The sequence below is a fragment of the Branchiostoma floridae genome, chromosome 16 (assembly GCF_000003815.2).
Source record: "Branchiostoma floridae strain S238N-H82 chromosome 16, Bfl_VNyyK, whole genome shotgun sequence".
NCBI classification, from domain to species: Eukaryota; Metazoa; Chordata; class Leptocardii; order Amphioxiformes; family Branchiostomatidae; genus Branchiostoma; species Branchiostoma floridae.
This window is the reverse complement of record NC_049994.1, coordinates 4,632,372-4,654,428: the sequence shown is the minus strand read 5'-3', so window position 1 is coordinate 4,654,428 and position 22,057 is coordinate 4,632,372. Positions and strand designations below refer to the sequence as shown.

At 43.5% G+C, this 22,057-nt stretch overlaps 1 protein-coding gene across 2 annotated transcripts; it reads right to left on the bottom strand.

The window, feature by feature from the left end:
- Positions 1-254: 254 nt before the first annotated feature.
- Positions 255-22,000, bottom strand: LOC118403716. 2 transcript variants are annotated; one of them, XM_035802490.1, is made up of 16 exons: positions 21,269-22,000; positions 20,117-20,222; positions 18,666-18,810; positions 16,466-16,600; positions 15,097-15,459; positions 10,850-14,646; positions 9,896-10,075; positions 9,108-9,224; positions 8,164-8,712; positions 6,572-6,794; positions 5,797-6,485; positions 4,640-4,767; positions 3,673-4,033; positions 2,922-3,104; positions 2,059-2,268; positions 255-1,566 (listed from the first exon to the last, which is right to left on the bottom strand). In XM_035802490.1, exons 1-16 carry the CDS (start codon positions 21,964-21,966, stop codon positions 1,354-1,356), a joined length of 8,097 nt encoding a protein of 2,698 aa, XP_035658383.1. In that variant the 5' UTR covers positions 21,967-22,000; the 3' UTR covers positions 255-1,353. The 2 variants fall into 2 exon arrangements, with proteins under 2 accessions (XP_035658383.1, XP_035658382.1); XM_035802489.1 differs by having other exon boundaries at positions 10,850-15,459.
- Between the last annotated feature and the right edge of the window lie 57 nt (positions 22,001-22,057).

Below are 22,057 nucleotides of genomic sequence, written 5' to 3'. Positions count from 1 at the left end.
CTTTATCACCAGAATTTCATACTTGCAACATATGGAAGTTTAGTTGATTTACATAATAATCCAGATGTGTTTTGTTTGTCTCAGGGGCTTTCGAACTTTGACCGTACAAATGTTTATGATGAATCATGAACTTGAATCTTCATAGTCTGAGGTTATTCAATAGGTGGTGTAATATGTGCATGAAATAACAATTAGCATTACTACACATGTATAACCTATGTATCATTTGCAAAATGAAAAAGCACAACAATGAATGAAATAACTGGTCTTTTATAAACATACAAAAGCAAAACAGAACATACAAAAACATTTCCTAGTTATGCTTTCTACAACACTTGTGACTTTTGCCTTGTACCAAATGCAACATGGTGCTTGTACAAAGTCATCAGTTCTTTGGATTGGTTGACCACCAAACCGTACCAGATACAAAACTACTTAAATCTGTAGTCTGTACCTTCCAATATCTGATATAAATAGTATAAACATTCAGTAAGACATTACCACTCAAGTTCAACATATTAGGCATGCCACAGCAGTAACTGAAGTTTATCAAAAGATTTGAATGAACAGAAACAGAAATGCTAGACCATCAACTCTATAACCTACAATAACAAATGATACACTACATTTTTTTAAATATTATAATTCAATGGGAACAATTTAGGTATTACAAAATACAAATTGGGACAATTTTTGTCATGTTCTGTAACTTAGTGTGCATCTAAAGCTAAATAATTCTTCCATCATTATAGTGTTCTAGAAATTGCTGGCCCTCCCATTGCTGTTGACAAATGTTTCTATCCATTAAGTTCTCAATGTTTAGTATACATAGATTCATACACAAAAGGAAGCATTTCTGAATAATATTCATTGCATGGTAGAATTCCATAGTTTGGTCCCTAGCTCATCTCTGAAGGAAAATGTGCAGAAAGACAATAATTAAGTACAAAAATATCATCACTTGACAGCTTCCCTGCACATATCATCTTTGCAGTAATAACTAATCAATGACTACATGTACATTGTACTTCTATCTTTTTCCAAGTCAGGCACTTCAGTAGCATTTTTGCACCATATTTGTATTGCTTCACAGTACTAACAATTCTACAAGGTCCAAGTTCCAATTCTTCAAGGTCCAAGGTTCAATACTTTGAAAATGTAAACCTGGAACAAATTCTAGTTTTGCTTTCTCTATTCATTCCAAATCTTTCAAACGAGCTTTCCTGAGTGTGCGTAATACAGTATTCAACGTTTTATAGGGATTTCTGAAGCTTGTCTTTTGATGCATAAATTCTGGTCTTGAGCAGCTTGAATAGTTTCAATAATCCAACTGTCTAACACTTAGCATTTGGACTATTTCAAGCGCGGGAACTCTTCGGGAAGCAAGGCGAGCTGCCTACAGCAGGGGCACGTCCGCTCTTCCTTCAGCAGCCAGCGCGAGACGCAGGAATCGTGGAAGCGATGCCCGCAGTCCAGCGTGCGGACACACGACCCCATCAGGTCATATAGGTCGTCCACACAGATGGCACAGACGTCGGCCTCTAGGGACTGTGACCGTTGCTTTGTCTGTACCAAGAAAAATATATCATATTGTCATACAGTAACTTTGTTTTTTTGTACTACCATCATTTCCCACTAAGAAAAATACTAGTACATGTATATCACATTGTTATAACTGGGTTTCTTTTCTCTCTGTGTACATGTACTATGGTTTTAGTTCCCTTAAAAATGGCATATTTAGCTCTTACAGATACCAAATGACTAAGTTAGTACTTTATCCAAATCTACAAAAGTTTTGATGCTATTTCTGAGCATTATATAATATAAAATGCTTATAGAGGCCTCGAGCTCTGAAAGAGCCTAGAGCAAAATGCATATAACTGTTAAAAGTTCAGAACTTTTAGTATGTTACCAGCATCTACAAAGTTGAAAAAAAATCAGCAAGATAAAGCTTATACATCCTTAAAAAATTCTGAAACCTATATTACACCATGCAATTTTCAGTATTCAGACAAGAAAGGTTTTACAAGAGAAAGAAGGAAGACTGCATATCTCTACCTCTACAGTTTGCCAGAGAGGCCTCTTTTTGTCAAGTCTGTCCTCTGTCTGCTCTTTCTTCTTCTTCAGGTCCACCAGACGCATGCGAGCTGTCGGGGACGTCCTCCTCACAGCTGCGACAGGTTTCACCTGCTCAGGTGTCCTGGCAGGTGCTTTCAGATCATTCTTGGAATGTGCAAAGATACAGCTGTCACCATGTGGGCAGTGTCCCTGTAGATTAGGATACAGTTTTGATTCAATCTTCATGTATCTTGGTGCCACTAGTAAATTGCAAGGGTCTGCCATTTGGCGCCACTAAAGTGACCTCAATACTACAGTAATTGCCCCAGGTGCGGCCATAGGACTGTAGGGTTCCACCAATCGCACCAGGAAGATCCCCTGCTCTTTTCGATAAGTGCGATGGGTTCTTTAATGTGCTCATGGTGTGGCTCTACTCAAACAATGGACCACCATTTAACGTCCTATCCAAAGGATAGTCCTAGCCAAAGCTAGCCACTCATTTTCATCTGAGTGATGTGAGGAAAGTCGTGTAAAGTGCCTTTCCTAAGGGCACAACGTCGGGACAAATCAGCGGTTTCGAGCCTGTTTAACTCTGGGGTCTGGGACAAACACCTTGTCAATTGCGCCACACAATGCCACACATTTTGAGGTACAGTGGGTAGTGTTCAAGCTCATTCATGCGCAGACAGAGCCACCGGCTCTATCCAACCCTCGAATGATGCAACTCATTTCCAGCCATGTCCCGACCTAACTGTTATCCCAGGAAGCTGGCGCCACAGAATTTGGACATAATGTTTCAAGTGGAAGAGTGTGTAGACTGTAAAACCATGCAGACACACCTTTTAACTTCCTATTTTACCCACCTTCTGCTGCATAGCTGGACAGGGTGTCAGCTTGGGAGTGCGGCGCAGCTCCCATTCCCCGTGCGCGTACAGACACTTGTCGCCAAAGCGACAGGTGCCGCTGCTGCGGAAGTTAGAGCACATCTCCGTCTTGTACTTTAACTGAAGCAGGCTCCTGGCAAGCTGCAGGTTTCCTTCAGTCGCCTGAAAATACAGTAGCTTAATACATTAAAATTTCTCCATAGCTGTTCTTTACTGCTGGACAGGTGTAGTAATAATATACTGTAAATGCATGTATGTGTTCAAGGCGGTTTTACTACTACACTTCACTACTACAGTGAATTTGTTTTCTATCTTCTGCCCGCATACTGTCTTGTCTGTGACTCTCTCGGCTTGTCTTGTCTAAGTTCTACATGTTAAATGCACTATACATTGTACAACATAATGATGATAGAGGGAATTGTTCTGTCTATCTTTACATAGCACCCTTGCTGAGTCCCTACTAGGTGGTTTTAGACTTGCTGTCATTCCCATTACTGTACCAGTATGTGTCTATAGTGCTATTGCAATTTCCAAACCACTGTGAACACATTTTTTTTTCTCATGGCAAAATTAAATCAATGCAAACTTAAATGCATTTAAAATAATAATGGAATCAAATGGAGGAAAGCTTCACTGCTTCTTGGGGTGTGAATAACATGCAGTAAGATTAGTTTTTTACCACATTTTCATATATTATACAAATTTGTTATAAAACAGGAAAAATACTCACTTCAATAACCTGGTTGGCACTACTACCAGCTTCAAAGGACTGGGTAGTGCCTGTGCACTGAGCCTCTGTGCTCAGTGGGGCTTTAGCAGCTTGGTCACTGGCTGGACTCCCAGGTTGGTTGCTCGGTGTGGCTTGGACCAGGTTGTTGGCTCGAGTCCCAGGTTGGTTGCTTGGTGCAGTTTGGAGCTGGCTGCTAGGTGGGGTTTGTGAGCTGGGCTGATTTGATGTTTCCACCTGGGCAGGCAGCTGACTTTTGTACAGCTCTGCCTTCACCATTCCGCTGATGATGCAGAACGGCAGGCTGCTGAGGGTGCCATGCCTCGCACGCCGTACTGCAGCAGCCGCGCTCAGCAACTGTTCCCTATGGGTACATTTACACGGACACACATTAACAATAGGTACACACATTTATATGTCAGGTATATCTATACAAGAACATACATTCAACATACACATGTATGATAGTGTAATAAATTCCTACACCCTCTTTGATTGCTTGTACCCTTGTGCTGGCTAGTGACTGTACGGACAGCAAGTTTCCTTGCTGTTGTTGTAGAAAGATATCTTATTACAGGGACGGGTTGCTAGCCCTTCCCCTTCAATGTGCTTGAGGTAGTAGTCTCAGACTCTATCAGACTCCATATGTCACTGCCAGTAAGCCAGCCAGAGCTGAGAAGTATAGCTGGCTAGGGAACAGCGACCCACGGACGGAGTCTGGTAGAGACTACAGTAGCTCCCCAAACACGGGACCCCCATTTTACATCCCCTTCGAATAATGGGTGCAACCCCAACCAAGATGTCCTTCCTAGGATTGAACGGGGGTCTTCCAGTTACATGAACCAACTAATTGGAACCAGGAGCTCAACTGTGAGTCTGCTACCATTTGAGCCGTAAGGACATCCCTCATACTGTCATACACCCTATATGACTGTCATGTATACAATAATGTGTATTGGTTCCTCCTAACCTTGAGTAGCCTGGGAGGTCTGCCTGAAGTCTGTCCAGTAGTTTCTGCTTGGCGGCAGCTTTGCCGCTCGTCTGTGGAGCCTCCGACTCCTTCACTGCTGCAAGCACTTTTCTCTTCTTCTTACTCAGCTGCAAACAAATAGAAACAGTCAAAGACAAGGCAATAACAGAAAGATCCCAATCTTACATTGGGAAGGTCTTTCTTTTCTCCAGTATTTGCCTTATATTGCATCAAAACTAGGGCTGTGTACCTAAATACCCGTACCTGTACCATACCTAAAAAATTGTTCAGGTACAGGTCCGGACCTAATGTGTACCTGTACCTGTACCTAAACAAACTAAATCACTATTAAACACTACTTTTTAAGACTGCTGGACAAGTAAATCCCGTATCAACGATGACAATGGTGATAATTTTGCAGTTGAAACTGAAGAAAACTTGAAAAGAAATTGTTTTTAGATTCAAATGTGTAATTCCCCATACAAAAATTACAATTTATCACTAGAAATTATTGTTAGCTACATGTTTAACTTACATATACATAGTTTAAATTTTTTAGGTACAAATGCAGGTCCGGACCTGTACCTAAACCCGTGTACCTGTACCTGTACCTGTACCTGAAATTTGTTTAGGTACACAGCCCTAATCAAAACCAACTCTGAAAAATACTTTTGTATGCATCTTCAAACTAAAAGAAAAAAGGGTAAAGGTAGTCCTTTTGAGGGCAGTTATGTCCAAGCAGATCAATCAGTGGTACAGGGGTAGTATCCAACAGGCCTTTGGTGGTCTGTTGGATACCGGTTGGCCCTTTGGATACTGCCTTGCCATTGACAGGTTTGCTTGGAGATTAGTGCAATGGGGCAATGGGTTGTGTCTCTCCTTACACTGTCTTTTTCATGTACCCTTCCTAGCCAAGTTTTAGCACAGTTTTACACCTGAGTGCAGCAGGGAAGGTCATGCTATGTGCCTTTCCCGAGGGCACAACACTGGCAGCATGTCAGGGGATGTGAACCCCAGGTCCTCTGGATTCTGGGTCAAACACCATAACCATTACACCAACAAATGCACAGCCTCACAACTGACTATATCCCTAAAAAAACAAACAGATTATAGGTACAATGTATTGTCTGAGCTACAGTATGAAGAGAAACCCTCACCTGCATCTGCCACTCATCTTCATTGTTGCTATTGTTGTTGTCCTCTATCTCAGGGAACTTGCTGAGCTGCTGGACATTTGACAGTTGTGAGACGGGACTCGCCGCTTTCCTCCGCGTTTCATCGGAGCCGCCATGTTCAGCAACCCCTTTGGCTGCTGGTGCGGCTTCATCAACCTCTTCTGTGGCGTCCTCTATTCCAGTATCCAAGGCCTGGTACTTGTTTTGGGTGTCCAGTGCATCCTCTGTGAGTGCCTGTTGCACCAGTGCCCTGGCCTTGTCAGATGGGATAGTTGATTTAGGCCTGACAGCTTGGGTAAAGGAGGCTGTCTTCTGATTGTCCGACGTTTTCGTTGAGATGCTAGCAGATGCTTTCAGCTGCTCTTTGTTTGGTTGTAGTGAAGAAGGTGCTTCAGCTGTGTCCTTAGCACCTGGTTGCACCTGGGAGTGTGCTCCCTGATCCCTCGGTAAGACATTTGGTGGAGTTAGATGGTGACCAGCAAACTCGAAGACACCTGGAGGTGTAGAGGAGAACTTGTGGATGTCAGGCTGGAACTGCAGTCCAGCTCCAAGAGGCACCTGCCTTGGAACACTAAAGGCTTGCTGTCCTGCATATCCTGGTGGCATCAAGCCCATTGGATGTGGTGCCATGTAGCTGGCTGATTGGGCAAGGCCAGTAACATTCTGATAACCTGGTAACCTCGTGCTGATTGGGCAAGGCCGGTTGCATTCTGATAACCTTGTGCTGATTGGGTAAGGCCGGTTACATTCTGATAACCTGGTCCTGATTGGGCAAGGCCGGCCACATGCACTATGTTGGTTGATTGGCTGTCTTGACTTTGGTTTGAAGCTGATTGGCCAGTTTCTGGATGGAGGGAGTCTTCATTCCCTGTACTGGGCTTAGGCAGTTCCACACCAGACTTTGGAGCAAGCTGAGATTTTTCTGCAGGTGATTGGCTCACAGATTTGGCAGGTGAAGTGGTATGGGGCATCATTGGTTCCTTGTGGAAAACATGTACAAAAATTAATAAAATGACAAAATTCATAAGAAGCACCATCATAAAACCCAGAATCATACAAATATTTGAATCAAAGCTCATCTATATTGGTAGCATTAAAAAACATTAAAGGAAACTCACACCAAGCCGACCTACATCAAAGGTCTGATTGACTGCACTGATTTCCCAGAAACGTTTCCTGGAATGACATCAGGGGTGAATCAAAGGTGGCAGGAAGACAGCATTTACCACCATCATGGTTCAAAGAAGGTTGATGGAAGGGCGTGAAGGAGGCAGTGTACATCAGGGAAAATCAACCCTCTCTGGACTGTGACGGCAGTAGGCTCAGTCTTTCAACCACCTTTGATTCACTCCTGACATCATCACGCATCCAGTTTCGGTACAGTCGCCGCAGTGAATCAGCCAACTGATGAAGGTTGTCATCAGGCTTTTAGCTAGGAATTTTTTTAGGGTGTACATCTGCCGCGCGACGAGCGCCGAAGGCGCGAGCATTGTAGGGGGGTCGGGGGGTATCCTCCCCCGGAAAATTTTGAAATTTAAAGCCTCTGAAATGCTATTTCCTGCATTTTGAAGTAGAATATAGCCAAATTTTTGTCTTTGCTGCAACACTACTTTTGTCCTGAGAATGGCTCGGTATGTGTTTTTTGATTTGAGGTGGATATGGCTTAAAGAATACATGAGGTAATTTTCAAGTAATATAACACTGATTCCCTTACATATAATGTTTCATGAGTTAATACATACAATCAGGGAGAGTAAATTAACCTTACTGCTAAAGGTGAAACTTGACTGTTACATATATAACAACAGCAAGCTAAAGAAGTCTACAAGAAAATCTGCAAACCAACAGAGGAGAAAGTGTAGCCAGGACTGCCAGGTACATCTTATATTTCTTTTGTGTATCTACTGTTAAGAACATAGCTGAAAATAAATGCACTGAAAAGTTACTTGTAGCCTGTAACATCAGCGTTTTAACTTTACACAGTACAGAAAAATGTGTACAAACATTTAATTCATTGAAAATATATAGCAGAAAAGATGTGTTCCAAGGGCAAATTAAGCGAAATTTTCTCAACAAACAACATCCATTTATCAATATTTTAAAAATAAAGACTGCAACAAAAGTAATATCTCAAGTTACCGGGAAAATAAGGGCGTACCAAAGGCGTACATCCAAAAAACAGGGCGTACATTTTGCGATTTTTTTAGCGAAGGCCGTACATTGTACGGCTGTACGCATTGCTAGCTAAAAGCCTGGTTGTCATGATCTACTGAAAATACTTGTACATGGTCTGTGTGTCCTTTGTGTTGGAACAAAGCTAAAATCATACAACAAAAGAATCACTCTAACCTGCAGATTCACAAGTCCAGGTGGACCAGAGGAGCCAGCCACAGATGCCACACTTGCCTCAGTCACATTCGAACTACAGCTGCTTCCAGACTCTGTGCGCCTCCTCCTCTTCGAGACTAGTACTGCACCGCTAGGGATAGCGGCAGCTTTCGACATCCCAGACGGCAAACGAAGACGCTTCTTGTCCTCCGAAACTCTGGCTTTCGGCGGCGGTTGAACGTCATTTTCAGGACTTCTCTTGCCCTGTAAGGCTGAGTTCTCCTGAGTTGAAGAGTTGCTGTTTTCAGTTGATGAGCCTTTAGAGTTTGAAGGTAAGCTGACGTGTTGGTCAGATTTTAGAGGATGGTTTTCATTCCCTGCTTCTTGGGGACTGGTGCCATCAGGAGTGGAGTTTTTCTCCTGCAAGGGTTTTGGTGGAGGGATGCAGGAAGACCAGTCTACGTTGCCAGTAGGCATGGGCAGTGGAGGGCTGGTTGGCCTGGAGACTGACTGGTTTGCGATAGGGCAGAGTGGGACAAGATGGAGCTTGTAGCTGTCAGGTGGGCTCAGCTGAGATGAAAGAGAAAATTTTATCCTTTGATTAGTCATGGGTTAAAGATGGCTGTACTGACAACTCTTCTACTACTATACTAAGTTTATCTGCTTCAAAGATGCTACAGATAATACGAGTTCTGCTTTGCATCCTGTCTGGCTTCAGATTAAGATATCAAGCCTCTGATGTGACATATGTCAAGTTTGTTTGGTGCCTTCTTTAATTGTAGTTCACTACATCCACTTCATTGTAGTTCATGTGTCCATCTATCACTTTTGCTCCAGCTCAATTGCTCGCTATGAGTGAGGACTAACTGACCCAATAGGTGAAGCAGGGGTTACAATGGCTGCTCAGGACATTCCCTATCCCATTTTTGTCGGAAACAAGTCATCACCCACGTATATGGACTCACCATATTTGCAGTAAGGTCAGGCAGTCGTGGCATCTGTGGCCTGACCAGGCTGAGCTGGGGAAGGCTGGACAGCGGCTGGCCTGACTGAAGCCTCTGGACATTGGTGGAGTACAGCAGCTGCAGGAGGGGTCAACACGAAACAGTCAACCACTGATGGTGGAACTTTTATCATTCAACAACAAGAGAATTGGCACGTAAGGATTTAATTTTGCACATATTTTGACATGACATCTTTAAGTCTAACAAACTGGCAATACAATATACAGGCCTTGAATATTAAGTGATTGTCTTGGAACATTCTTTAAAATTTTTGTGAACCTTGGCCTATATATGCCAATGTGTACAGTACCTATGTATCTCTTTATAATCATTACTGGCCACTGTATTACAGAGAAAACCATGTATTAGGTCCAAAATACTGGGACATCCATGTACTGTTACTGTGCCTGAATAAACTTATGCTAAATAACTTTTCAACTGTTTAAAACATTTATAATAAATCCTAGCACAAAGATTTTCCCTGAAAAATTGTATGGTTGTTAGAAATGAACACCATTTTTATTTAAGATCCACATGAAAGCATGGGTTCTCTTCATAAGATACATAAATTTAGACAAAGTCTACATAAACATCCTGTCAACTTTTATTTCTGTTTCTGTCATCATTAAACACAACACCATACCAAAATAGTTCAGGCACAGGTCCAGACCTGTACAGTACCTATTCCTGGTGTTATGTTTAGTGCTATGCATGATGTTATGGCACTGTTTTCCATGTAAGGCACACACCTGAACCTGAGTGATCTGCTTGAGGATGTCGCTGGTGTAGTCCTGCCAATCACAGCTGAACTTCTCCAGCTCTCGTTCTCCCAGCATGCACCTCTCCGTGAAGAACCTGTACATCCTCTCCCCCTCCCTGTACTGTTCCTCCAGCTCAGAGCGGCACCAGCGGAACGTGGAGTTCAAAACCTGGTGAACGACGACGAATGATTTGTTTTAGACACCTGGCAGCCAGAGGCTGAATTGCATGTCCAGTACAAAATTTAATTACACAGTAAGACCTGGCCTAACCCTTAGGTCACATTTAAAAAAAGGGGCCCGACCGGGCAACTATCGGGAGCAAAAAAAATTATATAAAAGACATCAAAATGCACAAAATGTCAAAATAAGATTCAAGGGCATAATTCGTGTATTTTTCTTGGCATATGATTTAATTTTCGTTTCTTAAAACATCCCTTGGAAATGTGACCCAGGCCTAAGCAACCACTCAAGGGACTGAGCCTGCAGGCCCATTTGAGCTTTCATGAAGAAACAAAGGTTAAAAGCAAACAAACAAAAAGCCTGGATACCATCCAAGTAGTAGTTTGCTCCTATGTTCACTTCTGCTACCTGTCTGGGGAACTATACATTCAAACCTTTTGGTGGTGACATTAGTTAATGAGCAAATGAAGGAATGGGTTCTAAAGCGCTCTTTCCAAGAGGCTTTCCAACTGGCCCTCCTGCAAGTGGACTGAGGGCGTTTTGGGTGTTGTTCGAACAATGCTTGAAAACATCCCTTAATTCACTTAATGTGTAGGGACCAATCAGCGCCCTAGTCCAAATTTGGGTCTCTAGACGTTAGAGACCCAAGTTCGCAGACAGAATAGCAGAGAAGCAACTGTATATAGTGTATAATAAAAGTCAGAGCAAACTACTATCCGGATTGTACCCTGGCTAATTATAACATGAAGATAACGTTCAAACCTGAATTTCAGCTTGAGTCGCCCGCTTCTGGGCCTTCACCAACTCTTCCACCACATTCTCACTGACTTTCTGTGCTTCAGCAAGGCGCAGTTTTTCCGTCAGTTCTTTCTCAACGGTTGCAAGCTGAAGTTCAGCTTGAGTTGCTCGCACCTGGGCCTTTTTCAACTCATCCCTGCTCAAGCTCTGCTGCAGGGCCTTCTGGAGTTGTTCTTCAGTCAGCTTTAGTTTCTCCTGGGCCTTTCTCAACTCTTCTGGCACCTTCTGGTTGAGGTTTTGCAGCTGTGTTGCTGTATGTTCCAGTTTCTCAGTCAGCTCTTTCTCCACAGCTGTATGCTGCAAGTGTGCCTTTTCTGCTGCAGACTTGTTTGCTGCCAGCTCCTTCTTTGTATGTTCTAACTCCTCTTGAAGAGCAGTTACTTTTTCCTTGAGCGTGTGTTTTTCAACTGCAACATCCTGATTGTAGTTCTGCTGCAGGGATTTCTGTAGCTCTGCTTCCGTGTGCTGCAGTCTTTCAGTCAGCTCTTTTTCAACAGCTGTGAGCTGCAAGTCAGCCTTTTCTACAGCAGACTCCTTTGTTTTCAGCTCCTTCTTGGCAGTCTCTAACTCCTCTTGAAGCGCAGTTATTTTCTCCTGCAGCTTCTGTTTTTCCTTTGAGGCATCCTTTTGCTGCTGAGCTTGAATTTGCTGCAGTTTCTCTTTCAGCTCTTTCTTAACAGCTGCATGCTGCAAGCGTGCCTTTTCTGCATCAGATTTCTGTGTTTTCTGTAACTTCTTGATAGTATCTAGCTTCTCTTCAAGAGAAGCTACTTTCTTCTCAGTTTTTTTCAACTCTTCCTGGCTTTTTTTCAACTCATCCCGGCTGCAGTTCAGCTGCAGGCAGTCCTGCAGCTGTGCTTCAGTGTTCTGCAGTTTCTCTGTCAGCGCTTTCTCCACAGCTTCCAGCTGCAAGCGAGTCATTTTTGCAGCAGCTTCCTTTGTTTTCCCTTCCTCCTGGGCAGTTTCTAACCCCTGTTGAAGATTAGTTATCAATTTCTTCTGAAGTTCTATTTCCTTCTCAAGGCCAGCTATTAGAGTCATCTCATTTTCTTTTTGCCGCTGTTGAAGTACTTGAGCCAACTCCATAAACTCTTTCAGCTCTTCTGGGCCACACTGGCTGAGATTCTGCTGCAGATGTGATCCAGCTAACGTCAGTTTCTCGCCCAGCATTTTCCCAAGCTTAAGTTCTGCTTGAGTTGCTCGCTCCTCAGCCTTTTTCAACTCGTCCTGACTGCAGTTGTTCTGCAGGGACTCTTGCAGCTGTGCTTCTGCGTGCTGCAGTCTCTCTGTCAGCTCTTTCTCAACAGCTGCATGCTGCAAGTGTGCCTTCTCTGCAGCAGATTCCTTTGTTTTCAGCTCCTTCTTGACAGTTTTTAACATCTGCAGGGACTTCTCCAGCTGTGCTCCGACATGCTGCAGCTTTTCCGTCAGCTCTTTCTCAACAGCTTCCAGCTGCAAGGGAGACACTTTTGTAGCAGACCCCTTTGTTTCCTTCTTGGCAGTTTCTAACTGCTCTTGAAGTGCGGTAACTTTCTCCTGTAGCTGATGCATCTCTTGTTCATCTTCTGGGACATCCTTGCTGCAGTACTGCTGCATAGAATACTGCAGCTTTGCTTCGGTACTCTGCAGTCTGTCAGTCAGCTCTTTCTCAACAGCTGCATGCTGCAATTGTGCCTTTTCTGCAGCAGCTTCCTTGGTTTTCAGCTCCCTCTTTGCAGTCTCTAACTCCTCTTGAAGAGCAGTTACCTTTTCCTGCAGTGTCTGCTTTTCATCTGACATGTCCTGGCTACAGTTGTGCTGCAAAGACTTCTGGAGTTGTGCTTGACCAAGCTTTATTTTCTCTATCAAGTTTTCCCTACGAGCTATGGCTTGCGACTGCTCTATTTGGTGTATCTTTGAAATTTCTAACATCTTTTGATGGCAAGTTACTCTCTCTTGCAGTTGACGAATCTGTTTTTCATCTGCAACATCCTTCTCCAGGGACTTCTGCAGCTGTGCTTGAGCAAGCTCCAATTTCTCTATGATCACTTTTTCACGAGATTTGAGATTCTTAAGACTCATTTCTTTATCCTTGGCCGATTCTAATTCCTCTTCAAGGACAGTGGTTAATACCTCTTGAAGTTGGCGAATCTGTTGTTGATCTTCCAGGACAAACTGGCTACAGTTTTGCTGCAAAGACTTCTGTAGCTTTTCTTGAGCAATCTGTAGTTTCTCTATCAGATTTTTCTCAACTGCTGCATGCTGCAAGCTAGATAGTTCTTCTTTCTTTGCAGTTTCTAACTCCGTTTGAAGAGCAGCTACTTCCTCTTGCAGTTGATGGATCTGTTTTCCGTTTGCACCATCCTGGCTGCAGAATTGCTGCAGGGACTTCTGCAGCTCTGCTTGAGTCAGCTGCAATTTTTCTATCAACTCTTTCACAACGGCTGCATGCTGCAATTGGTACATTTCTTCTTCCTTGGCAGTTTCTAACTTCTCTTCAAGGACAGTAAATAGTATCTCCTGAAGTGGGTGTATCTGCTTTTCATCTTTTGAGACAGGCTGGCTGCAGTGTTGCTGCAGATGTGCTTCAGTAAGCTGTAGCTTTTCTGTCAGCTCTTTCTCAACAGCTGCGAGCTGGAGTTTAGCTTGAGTCGCCCGCTCCTGGACCTTTTTCAACTCTTCTGGAGCATCCTGACTGCAGTTATGCTGAAGGGAACTCTGCAGCTGTGCTTCACTTTGCTGCAGTTTCTCTGTCAGCTCTTTCTCAACAGCTGCAAGCTGCAAGTGCGCCGTTTCTGCAGCATACACCTTTGCTTTCAGTTCCTTCTTGGCAGTTTCTAACTCCTCTCGTAGCCCAGACATTACTTTCTCCTGAAGATGGTGGATCTGGTTTTGATCCACGATGGCAGCTTGAACAGTCATCTGAATGTCTTTTACCTGCTCTTTATCGTCTTTCAACTCTTCTGGGATCTCCTTGCCGTAGTTCCACAGCCATTTTTCAGTTTGCTGCAGTTTTTCTGTCAGCGCTTTCTCAACAGCTACAAGCTGCAAGGGAGAAGCTTCTGTGGTAGATTCCTTAGTTTTCAGTGCCTTCTTAGCAGTCTCTAACTCCTCTTGAAGATCAGTTAGCTTCTCCTCAAGATGACGGATCTGTTTTTTATCTCCCAAAGCAGCTTGCACAGTCTTCTCCACTTCTTGTGCCCTGGTAAGGCTGACTTCCATGATCTCACTAAGGTCCTGCTCTACTTTCTTAACTCTATCCTCCATTTTGATGGTGTACTGCTGAAGCTCCTGATACCTCTCTTCTTTCTCTTGAATCAGTTTCTCAAGATTCTTGCATTCCTCTTCCATGTATCCCAATGCTTTCTCTGAGTCTCTCATCTTCGAGAAGTTGGAGCTCAGTTCTTCTTTTGTCTGGTTCAGTTCTTGATGAAGGTTGTAGTTGGTCATCTCCGCTTGGCACAGCCTTTCTTTGATCAATGACTTCTCAACATGCCCCATCTCTACATTTTCGTTGGTGTCACATTCTGCAATTTGCTCGGTAGAAAATTGCTTGTCTACATTGTTATTGTTCTCGTTGAAGTTTGCTTGACAGCAAGTTTCATCGTGTTCTTGTACGTCATTGCTGCCATCTTTGTTGAGCTGCATATCATGAAAGAATGTGTCCAACGATTGCTCGACGGTGGCCGTTTCTTCGTGAAAGGTGGGGAAGCCAACCGCATTCTCACAGGAACATAAGGTGTTCTCAGAGATGGTTGTCTCTGCGTCATTGACTCCATCCTCTGTTTGGGTTAAAGTTTCAGGTATGTTAGCATTCCCCTCTGCTTTGGGGAAAGAGATGGCACCATTAGAAGTGACCTGATCTGATATGTTCTCATCTTTTGCTATTGTATACGTGTATGAGTCATAACCTAAACTACTAGATCTATCAAACACCTGCAACATTTCGTCAGCGTCCTTGCACATCTTTGAAATGGTGTCATCATAGGCAATTGCTTCATGATTTTCATCACTATTTCTGCTTTCACCAACCTCATCCTCCACAATACAAGACTCTCCCAGATCACTTTCTACTACTACGTCACTCCCTTTCACAGAGTCCTGTTTCCCTTTGTTATCTAACTGTACGGCAAAGTCTGCGTTTTGTGACTTGGCATCGTCATTTGCCGTAACAGTTATTTCTTCAACAAGTTCAGAGTTTTCAACCCCAACAAGCTCCCCAGCAGCGGTACCTTTAAAGTCCTCCTTGTCCTCATAGTCTGTAGGCATGGTTAAATTGCTGTCCAGCTGTTCTGAGGCAGTAGACCAATGTGAGCTTCCAGCATTGCTTGTAGAATGGCTAAATTCAGACATCTTCTGTTCATCCCAAACAACAGCCCATGATGATTCAAAAGTGTGTTCTGCTCCCTCTATCTCTTCACTTTGTACTGCATCGCCAGCTCCAGCTAACACACAAGGTCCAGTTTTTGGCAATGCCTCGGGGAGGGAGCCGCCAGATACACCCTCAAGGCTGCAGTCTTCGAGGCTGTAGGCTTCAGGGCGAGTGACTCGGATACCGTAAGCTGTCGCAATCTCCTTGAATGCAGATTCCGAATCTGTGACGAAGAAATTACATGCAAGGATTGAATTTAAAATTTTTGGTGGATAGGTATGTTCTAATTAGTTGACAAATATAATTACATCAATTAATTGTCCGATTACTAGTTGCTATCAGAGAAACAGTGGAATAGGTGACCACAGAAGCACTAAGCAACACCTCAAATATGTGTACTTCAGTCAAATCAAGGGTCTAAGCCAACGCAACTTGTACTTAGAATCACTTGAAACTGCATTCTTTTCCCTACTTTGACCTGTACTTAGCTTGTTAGAGAGCATAATATTATATATGTACAGGTCTTCTTTCATTCATTATTCCATCATCCAAGTTTGCTGCATATGACCAAAAAATTAAAGACCCTTCAGTTAACCTTGACAGACTACATGTAAATGAATGAATTACTCAAAATTTAAATAAACTGACACAAATTTGCACAAGATGACAGAAAAACAGATTTTCTGTAAGGATCTTTCCTTCAATTAGAAGTGGGTTGAAGGAAAACAAATTCAAGGTGGCCAAAAGAAGAATAAAAAATCTACCTTCTAACTTGGATTGACAGCTGGGATACACATAGATTGCATCAATACATTTTACAAACATAATATATATATATTATATAGTTACAGGGCTCGAAATTCATTTTTGGGATTAGGTGCACTGGTGCACCCAGCTTAAGAAATTGGGTGAACCAAAAAAATTTTGGGTGCACCACTTAAATTTAAGTAAAAACCTAATAATAAAACTTAGTTACAAGCTATCAAATCTTAAACAAGTACCATGAGAGACATTTTTAATATCTTTCTAACTTACATGTAGATGTTAAGAATATGATGTATACTATTGTACTTTGATATCTTTACATACATAAAACTACAAAAAGATGGCCGATAGAAGAATAAAAAATCTGCCTGCTAATTTGGATGGACAGTTGGGATACACATAGACTGAATCACAACATATTAGAAACATATACTATTAGCTATCATGATATTCATAATCTTTACCTGGTTGTTCTGATTCATATGTTTCACCTTCCACAAACACGTCGTCAGAGCTAGCCTCGCTGAAGGAACACTCACTGGGGACAAACTCCATGGCATTGGGGTTGATGCCACTGGTACACGTAGGCCTGGAGGAGACTATTCAAATGCACAGTGTTAGAAAAGCACTTGGACAGAATGTATTGTATACATGTATAGGGTATATATGTTTGCCAAACAAAGGATGATATTCAGGCTATAGTTTCCTAAATGTAGTGTGGAACAAGATATCATAATGGACGAAATTCTGATGCAACATTGACTAAACATCCAACAGGAACTTCAATAAATTCTATTATGACTGCATGTCAAAACCTCTGGATTCTTTACATACCTCTTAACACAATGTAATTGAGGCACCACACTCAGTTGCTGTTGACAGTTGACTTTGTCACTGCTTATTGCTTATTGATATTCCTACTGCAAAAGACTACATTTAGCAATTTAGCTCTTAACTTCTTGACAAATAGACATCACAACTTGAGCTTTCATGAAAATTCATTGTCATAGTGTATTTCCGTTGACAATTGACATTTGTATCTACATTTGGCCTTCCTTGATTTTGGGATGGCGGGCTTAGCATGAGCTGTTAGTGGGGTGGCCGGGGGCGGCAGTAGCGGGGCCGGTAGGCGACGGCGGTGGAAGGCAGCCCCCGCCGGATGGACTGGAGTCGGCGGCAAGAAGCGGCGTTTCACTGGTGGATAGGGCTGTGTACCTAAACAAATTTCAGGTACAGGTACAGGTACACGGGTTTAGGTACAGGTTTGGACCTGCACCTGTACCTAAAAAAGTTTAACCAAGTATATGTACGTTAAACATGTAGCTAACTGTCTTTCTTGTCATCTTTGTATGGGGAATTACATATTTGAATCTCAAAACAATTTCTTTGCAAGTTTTCTTAAGTTTTAACTGCAAGATTATTACCATTGTCATTGTTGATTCGGGATTTACTTGTCCAGCAGTCTTAAAAAGTAGTGTTTAATAGTGATTTAGTTTGTTTAGGTACAGGTACACAGATGTTTAGGTCCGGACCTGTACCTAAACAATTTTTTAGGTACGGTACATGTACGGGTATTTAGGTACACAGCCCTACTGGTGGAAGAAGCTTCGCAGAGGGAGCTGGCCAACAAAGGATGTAGCTGGACACCGTCAGGGCCCATACTGCAGTAGTTGGTGGGTCTGGACGGATGAAACCCCACAGTTGTTCGAGAGTCTATCATGGTAGCGGGCCGGTCGGGCAACATGGTAGCGGGCGAGCCAAGGGCACATTTTAGCACGGGTTCGGCCGCTCGAAAGCGGCAACACACCGCAAGCCACCAAATGTAGGGGAGAATACGATGAGACACACACTCGCTGCTTGCTTGGTCAGAACTGTGTCGGACAGGCCTGGGGTCCGGTCCCTTTATTGAACTCTTATCAGAACCATATGTGGGGTGGCCCTGTCCTAGCTAGGACCACCTATGGCCAGCATTATAGATCTTCCTATTATCTCACATTGCGACATCCATATGTGCTTCTAAGGCCCAATCTAGACACAGTTTTTACCGATATCTGTGGAGATGTCAGGAGGGATCTGGAGGGAGGGATCTGGAGGGAGGGATCTTGGCTGTGGGACACCCGTGGCGCTTGCAGTCATAAACAGCTATATAGCCTAATGAGCCCGCGTTATATGCTAATAAGCCCTCCCGAAGTCAGGACGCATCTACACACACGCGGAAGCTGTCGGGGTCCCCTGCTAAGCTATCGGGGACCCCTGCTAAGCTATCGGGGACCCCTGCTAAGCTATCAGGCGAATGCTCCGGACCTTTCGGGAGAAATTCTGCCAATATCTTTATGGCCATATTACAGTTCCATCTAGACACTGAAAAAAGCTGTCGGTGAGAGGTTGTCAGCTCGCAGATATCGGGAAAAACTGTGTCTATATCGTGCCTAATACCAGATCCAGGGTCACAGTCCTTAGGATGGGATATCAAGCTGTGATCCACTGTTCATTATACTTGTCATAAAGTGGTGTGGGATTTCCCCAATAAAAAAACTGTACACAGCGTCTGTCTTCTCTGTGACACAACCAATAGAAGATAAACTCTTCAGTGAACTGTGAACTCAACTGGTTTAGGAGCATTTTTTCTGAAAATAAGATTGTAGTGGTTTATAGACAACTTACTTGCGTTACTCTCCCAGCTCCCCTGCCCACTGTCGGCAGAAGACACAGCCACGTGTGTCCGTGGTTCATCAGACAGACAAATCTTCCCCCCCTCCTCACTGAACTTTGGGCTCTGGAGCAGGAAGGCCTTCACGCCACCGCACTCCTGTTGAGTAGAATAGCAATACATCTTAAGGTAGAAAGCAAGCATTTCATAAAGTTTGTCAACTTGTGATTGATTTTATGAATGCAAAACTGAGATTTTCTCTGTCATAACAGTTTGTTAACTTGGTACAAATATCTGGCATATAGCTTGGTACAAATATCTGGCAAATATCTGGCATATAGCTTAAATGCAAGATACAAAATGTAATATCAGGACTTTAAAGGCAGACTTATTCCATGTCCCATCCCCAAAGGGTAGGGGCAAACTGCCCTTTCCACTACACTGCAATCACTACGCAACCATTGAGTGTCCAAAATTGGATGTGTTTGGGCCTTGCTATTTTATAGCTGGAAAATGGAGCGTATGCGATTTGTTAAGCAATCTAATATCAGTCGCTCAATGGTCACAGCCTCAAGCGCAAAGGGAGTGTTAATGCAATAACATAATAGAATACCATAACTGGACGTTCTGCTGCAGTACTTGAAAAAGTCACTATTATTTAGTATGGGGCCCAAAATCCAATCATTTCGAGGTCTCATCTAAATCTACCCACACACCAAACATGAAGACGATCCATCCAGACCTACTGCAGTTACACTGTCCATCCAAACAAACATACACACACAAACACTACTTTCTAGTTCATGAATTCTGACTAGGGGTGGATCATTTCTACAAAGTTTCTACAAACTAAGTGTTTATTACATGATTTTAAAATGCAAGTGGGTAGCAGATACTCCACCAAACAGATTCATTTGTAGCAAAATGGACCATTGTTTTTTTTAGTATCACCCAGGGTTGTAGCCAGCCTGAAATCATTTTCAGTCCCCTCGATTTTGAATCAGAAAGAACGAGACGTCGAGCCGAAGGCATAACGTTCCTAAGGGGATCCGGGGGCATACTCCCCTGAAAATTTTTGAAATCTAGACCCTCTGAAACCCAATTTCCTGCATTTTGAGGTGTAGATTTTGCTGGTAGACTAAGCTGTTCATCTGCTTTGGTGAAAAATTACACAAGAAGACGTTTTTTATATCTTTACTGACTTTACATATAGTTTTTGTCCATTACAGAGGACAGAATGGGCAATTTTTTTTTCAGTCCCCAGCTGCAGAATTCCTTCAAAGGACTGAAGGACGGGTGCTGGCTACAACCCTGGTATCACCCATTTACAATATAATGTTAGGTCCAGTTTCAGGTCCAGACCTGTACCTGATCCTCTGTACCTGAAGCGGACCTATACCTGAAATTTCTGTACTTGTACCCACTCCTAATCCAGACCACAATGTATAAAGAAGACTAGACTTACCTTGATGAGTTGCCTTGCTTCTGTAGGCATCCCCATGAAGAGTCCTAACACAGGCTGATCCCTCTCACCTAGGGGGCCATGGCTGGACAGCAGGGTCGCAAACTCTCTGTTGATTGAAGATGGAAGAAGAATTTCAAACTTCTGTACTTCTGGTACCCAATATTATCTATTGTCATAATGGGAAATGAATAGATGCATAACTAGTAATAAGGCCGTGTTGATTTGATTATATGGATGACAATCATCTATATAATCAAAACCCCAAAACTGAAGCGAGCGAGTGTGCGAGTAAAAAAAAAGGTTGACAAAAAAGAAGTTGCCTTCATTATGAAATCTAAGTAGTCCGAGGAAGCTTGAACATATGACTGGACACAAAGAATATACAGTCAAACCTGCCCAAGACGACCACCCGGGGGACCGGGAAAAAGCGGTTTGGACAGGTGGTCGCTGAGAAGAGTATTGACTCAAAACATACCCATGGAAAGTATAAATGGTTTCCATTGTGCTTAATGGCATAAAGCAAGCACACTGCACGCACGCAAAGAAGCGAGGACTTTAATCTCAAATACAACAGGCACACTGTAAACTGTAAATTTAACCCCAAAATCAGACGAAAACTGGCCGATTTTGGCACAAAATCGTGCTAGTTATCATCAAAAATCGATGAAAACCTCAATTTTGAAAATGATGCGGTCGTTATGGGTCCCAATTTGGGCCGGTCGCGGTCGCGTTGGCCAGGTGGTCGTTGAGAAAAGGTCGCTTAATGCTTACGTCAATGGGAAAATAAATCGGGACCGAGAAAAAGCGGTCGAAATGGCCAGGTGGTCGCTGAGAAGAGGTGGTCGCTCGGGCAGGTTTGACTGTAGTATACCGAACAATAGATTCTTCATTTTTGTTCTTTCTCACCTTTTATGATCTTGGGATATTCCTTTACGTTTTCCAATATTTGCTTTTGCAATCAACGGCATATATTAGCTTATATTGAAGCTACTTTGTATGATTTACAGTGTGGTTACTACTTTCATTTACTTTTGGAAATGGCAGAAAATTGATGCACGTGGGACGTCATCCATACAATCAAATCAATATGGCCTTATTGGTATGTTTTATAAAACTTAAAAGCTGATGGTACCAAACAAAGCGGCACCTTACCTGTACAGACTTTTCTTCAACTCGGTTACTTCCCAGTCTTCCCAGCCTGCCCCCCAGTTGGATCCGCTCTGTTCTTTGGCACAGTCAGGCTCAGTGTAGGGGGGAGTGTTCGGGTAACTCTGGGGGTGGTAGGAAGCAGGGGGTGGTGCACTGGTGGGGGGGAACTGCTGCATGGGAGGGGGGTACCTGCTTGGAGGGGGGTGCTGTGCTGAGTGCATGGGCAGAACGAAGGGCTGATAGGTCATTGGACGATGTCGGAGGGGGCGCGTACGCACACCTTTCGTGGGGAATCTCGGCTCCATGGCGGAATGGGAGTCCGCAATGCTACAGTTCAAGCTAACTGGAGGGCCAGGAACTTGTGCAGGGTATTGCTGGTTTGCACCGGATACTTGGACGTTAGGACGAATGTTTGGCGGTAGAACTTGGACAGGGTAGGCAGGTATCGGATAGGGGTGCGGCAAAAAGGCTGGCTGGATTGGGGGCCTTGGTCCACTCTGAGCATGTATATTTCCTGGGTACATAAGGGGCCCTGTGCCCGGCGGTGGCAGGAATCTGTGCTGAGCAGAAGCAATGTGAGGCAGATACTCCACAGGGTTAGGGGGCCTTGTACAATGAGTAGGCGGCTGGGATGTCTGGTTGGGGGGCCTTCCAAAAGTTTGTGGATTCCCACTGGACACTTGCTGACCAAAGCCAATCATGGACGCAGGAACACACTGCTGCCCAGACCTTCTGGAATAAAAAGGAAAAACATTCATTGAAAACAAGTTCAAGGCAGACAATGAAATTATG

Coding starts and splice junctions, on each gene's coding strand:
- LOC118403716 (XM_035802489.1), bottom strand. CDS start 21,966: ATGATTGGCTTTGGTCAGCAAGTGTCCAGTGGGAATCCACAAACTTTT. Junction 4,034..4,639: donor GACCTCCCAGGCTACTCAAG/GTTAGGAGGAAC, acceptor ATGTACCCATAG/GGAACAGTTGCTGAGCGCGG. Junction 2,269..2,921: donor GTCCAGCTATGCAGCAGAAG/GTGGGTAAAATA, acceptor CCTAATCTACAG/GGACACTGCCCACATGGTGA.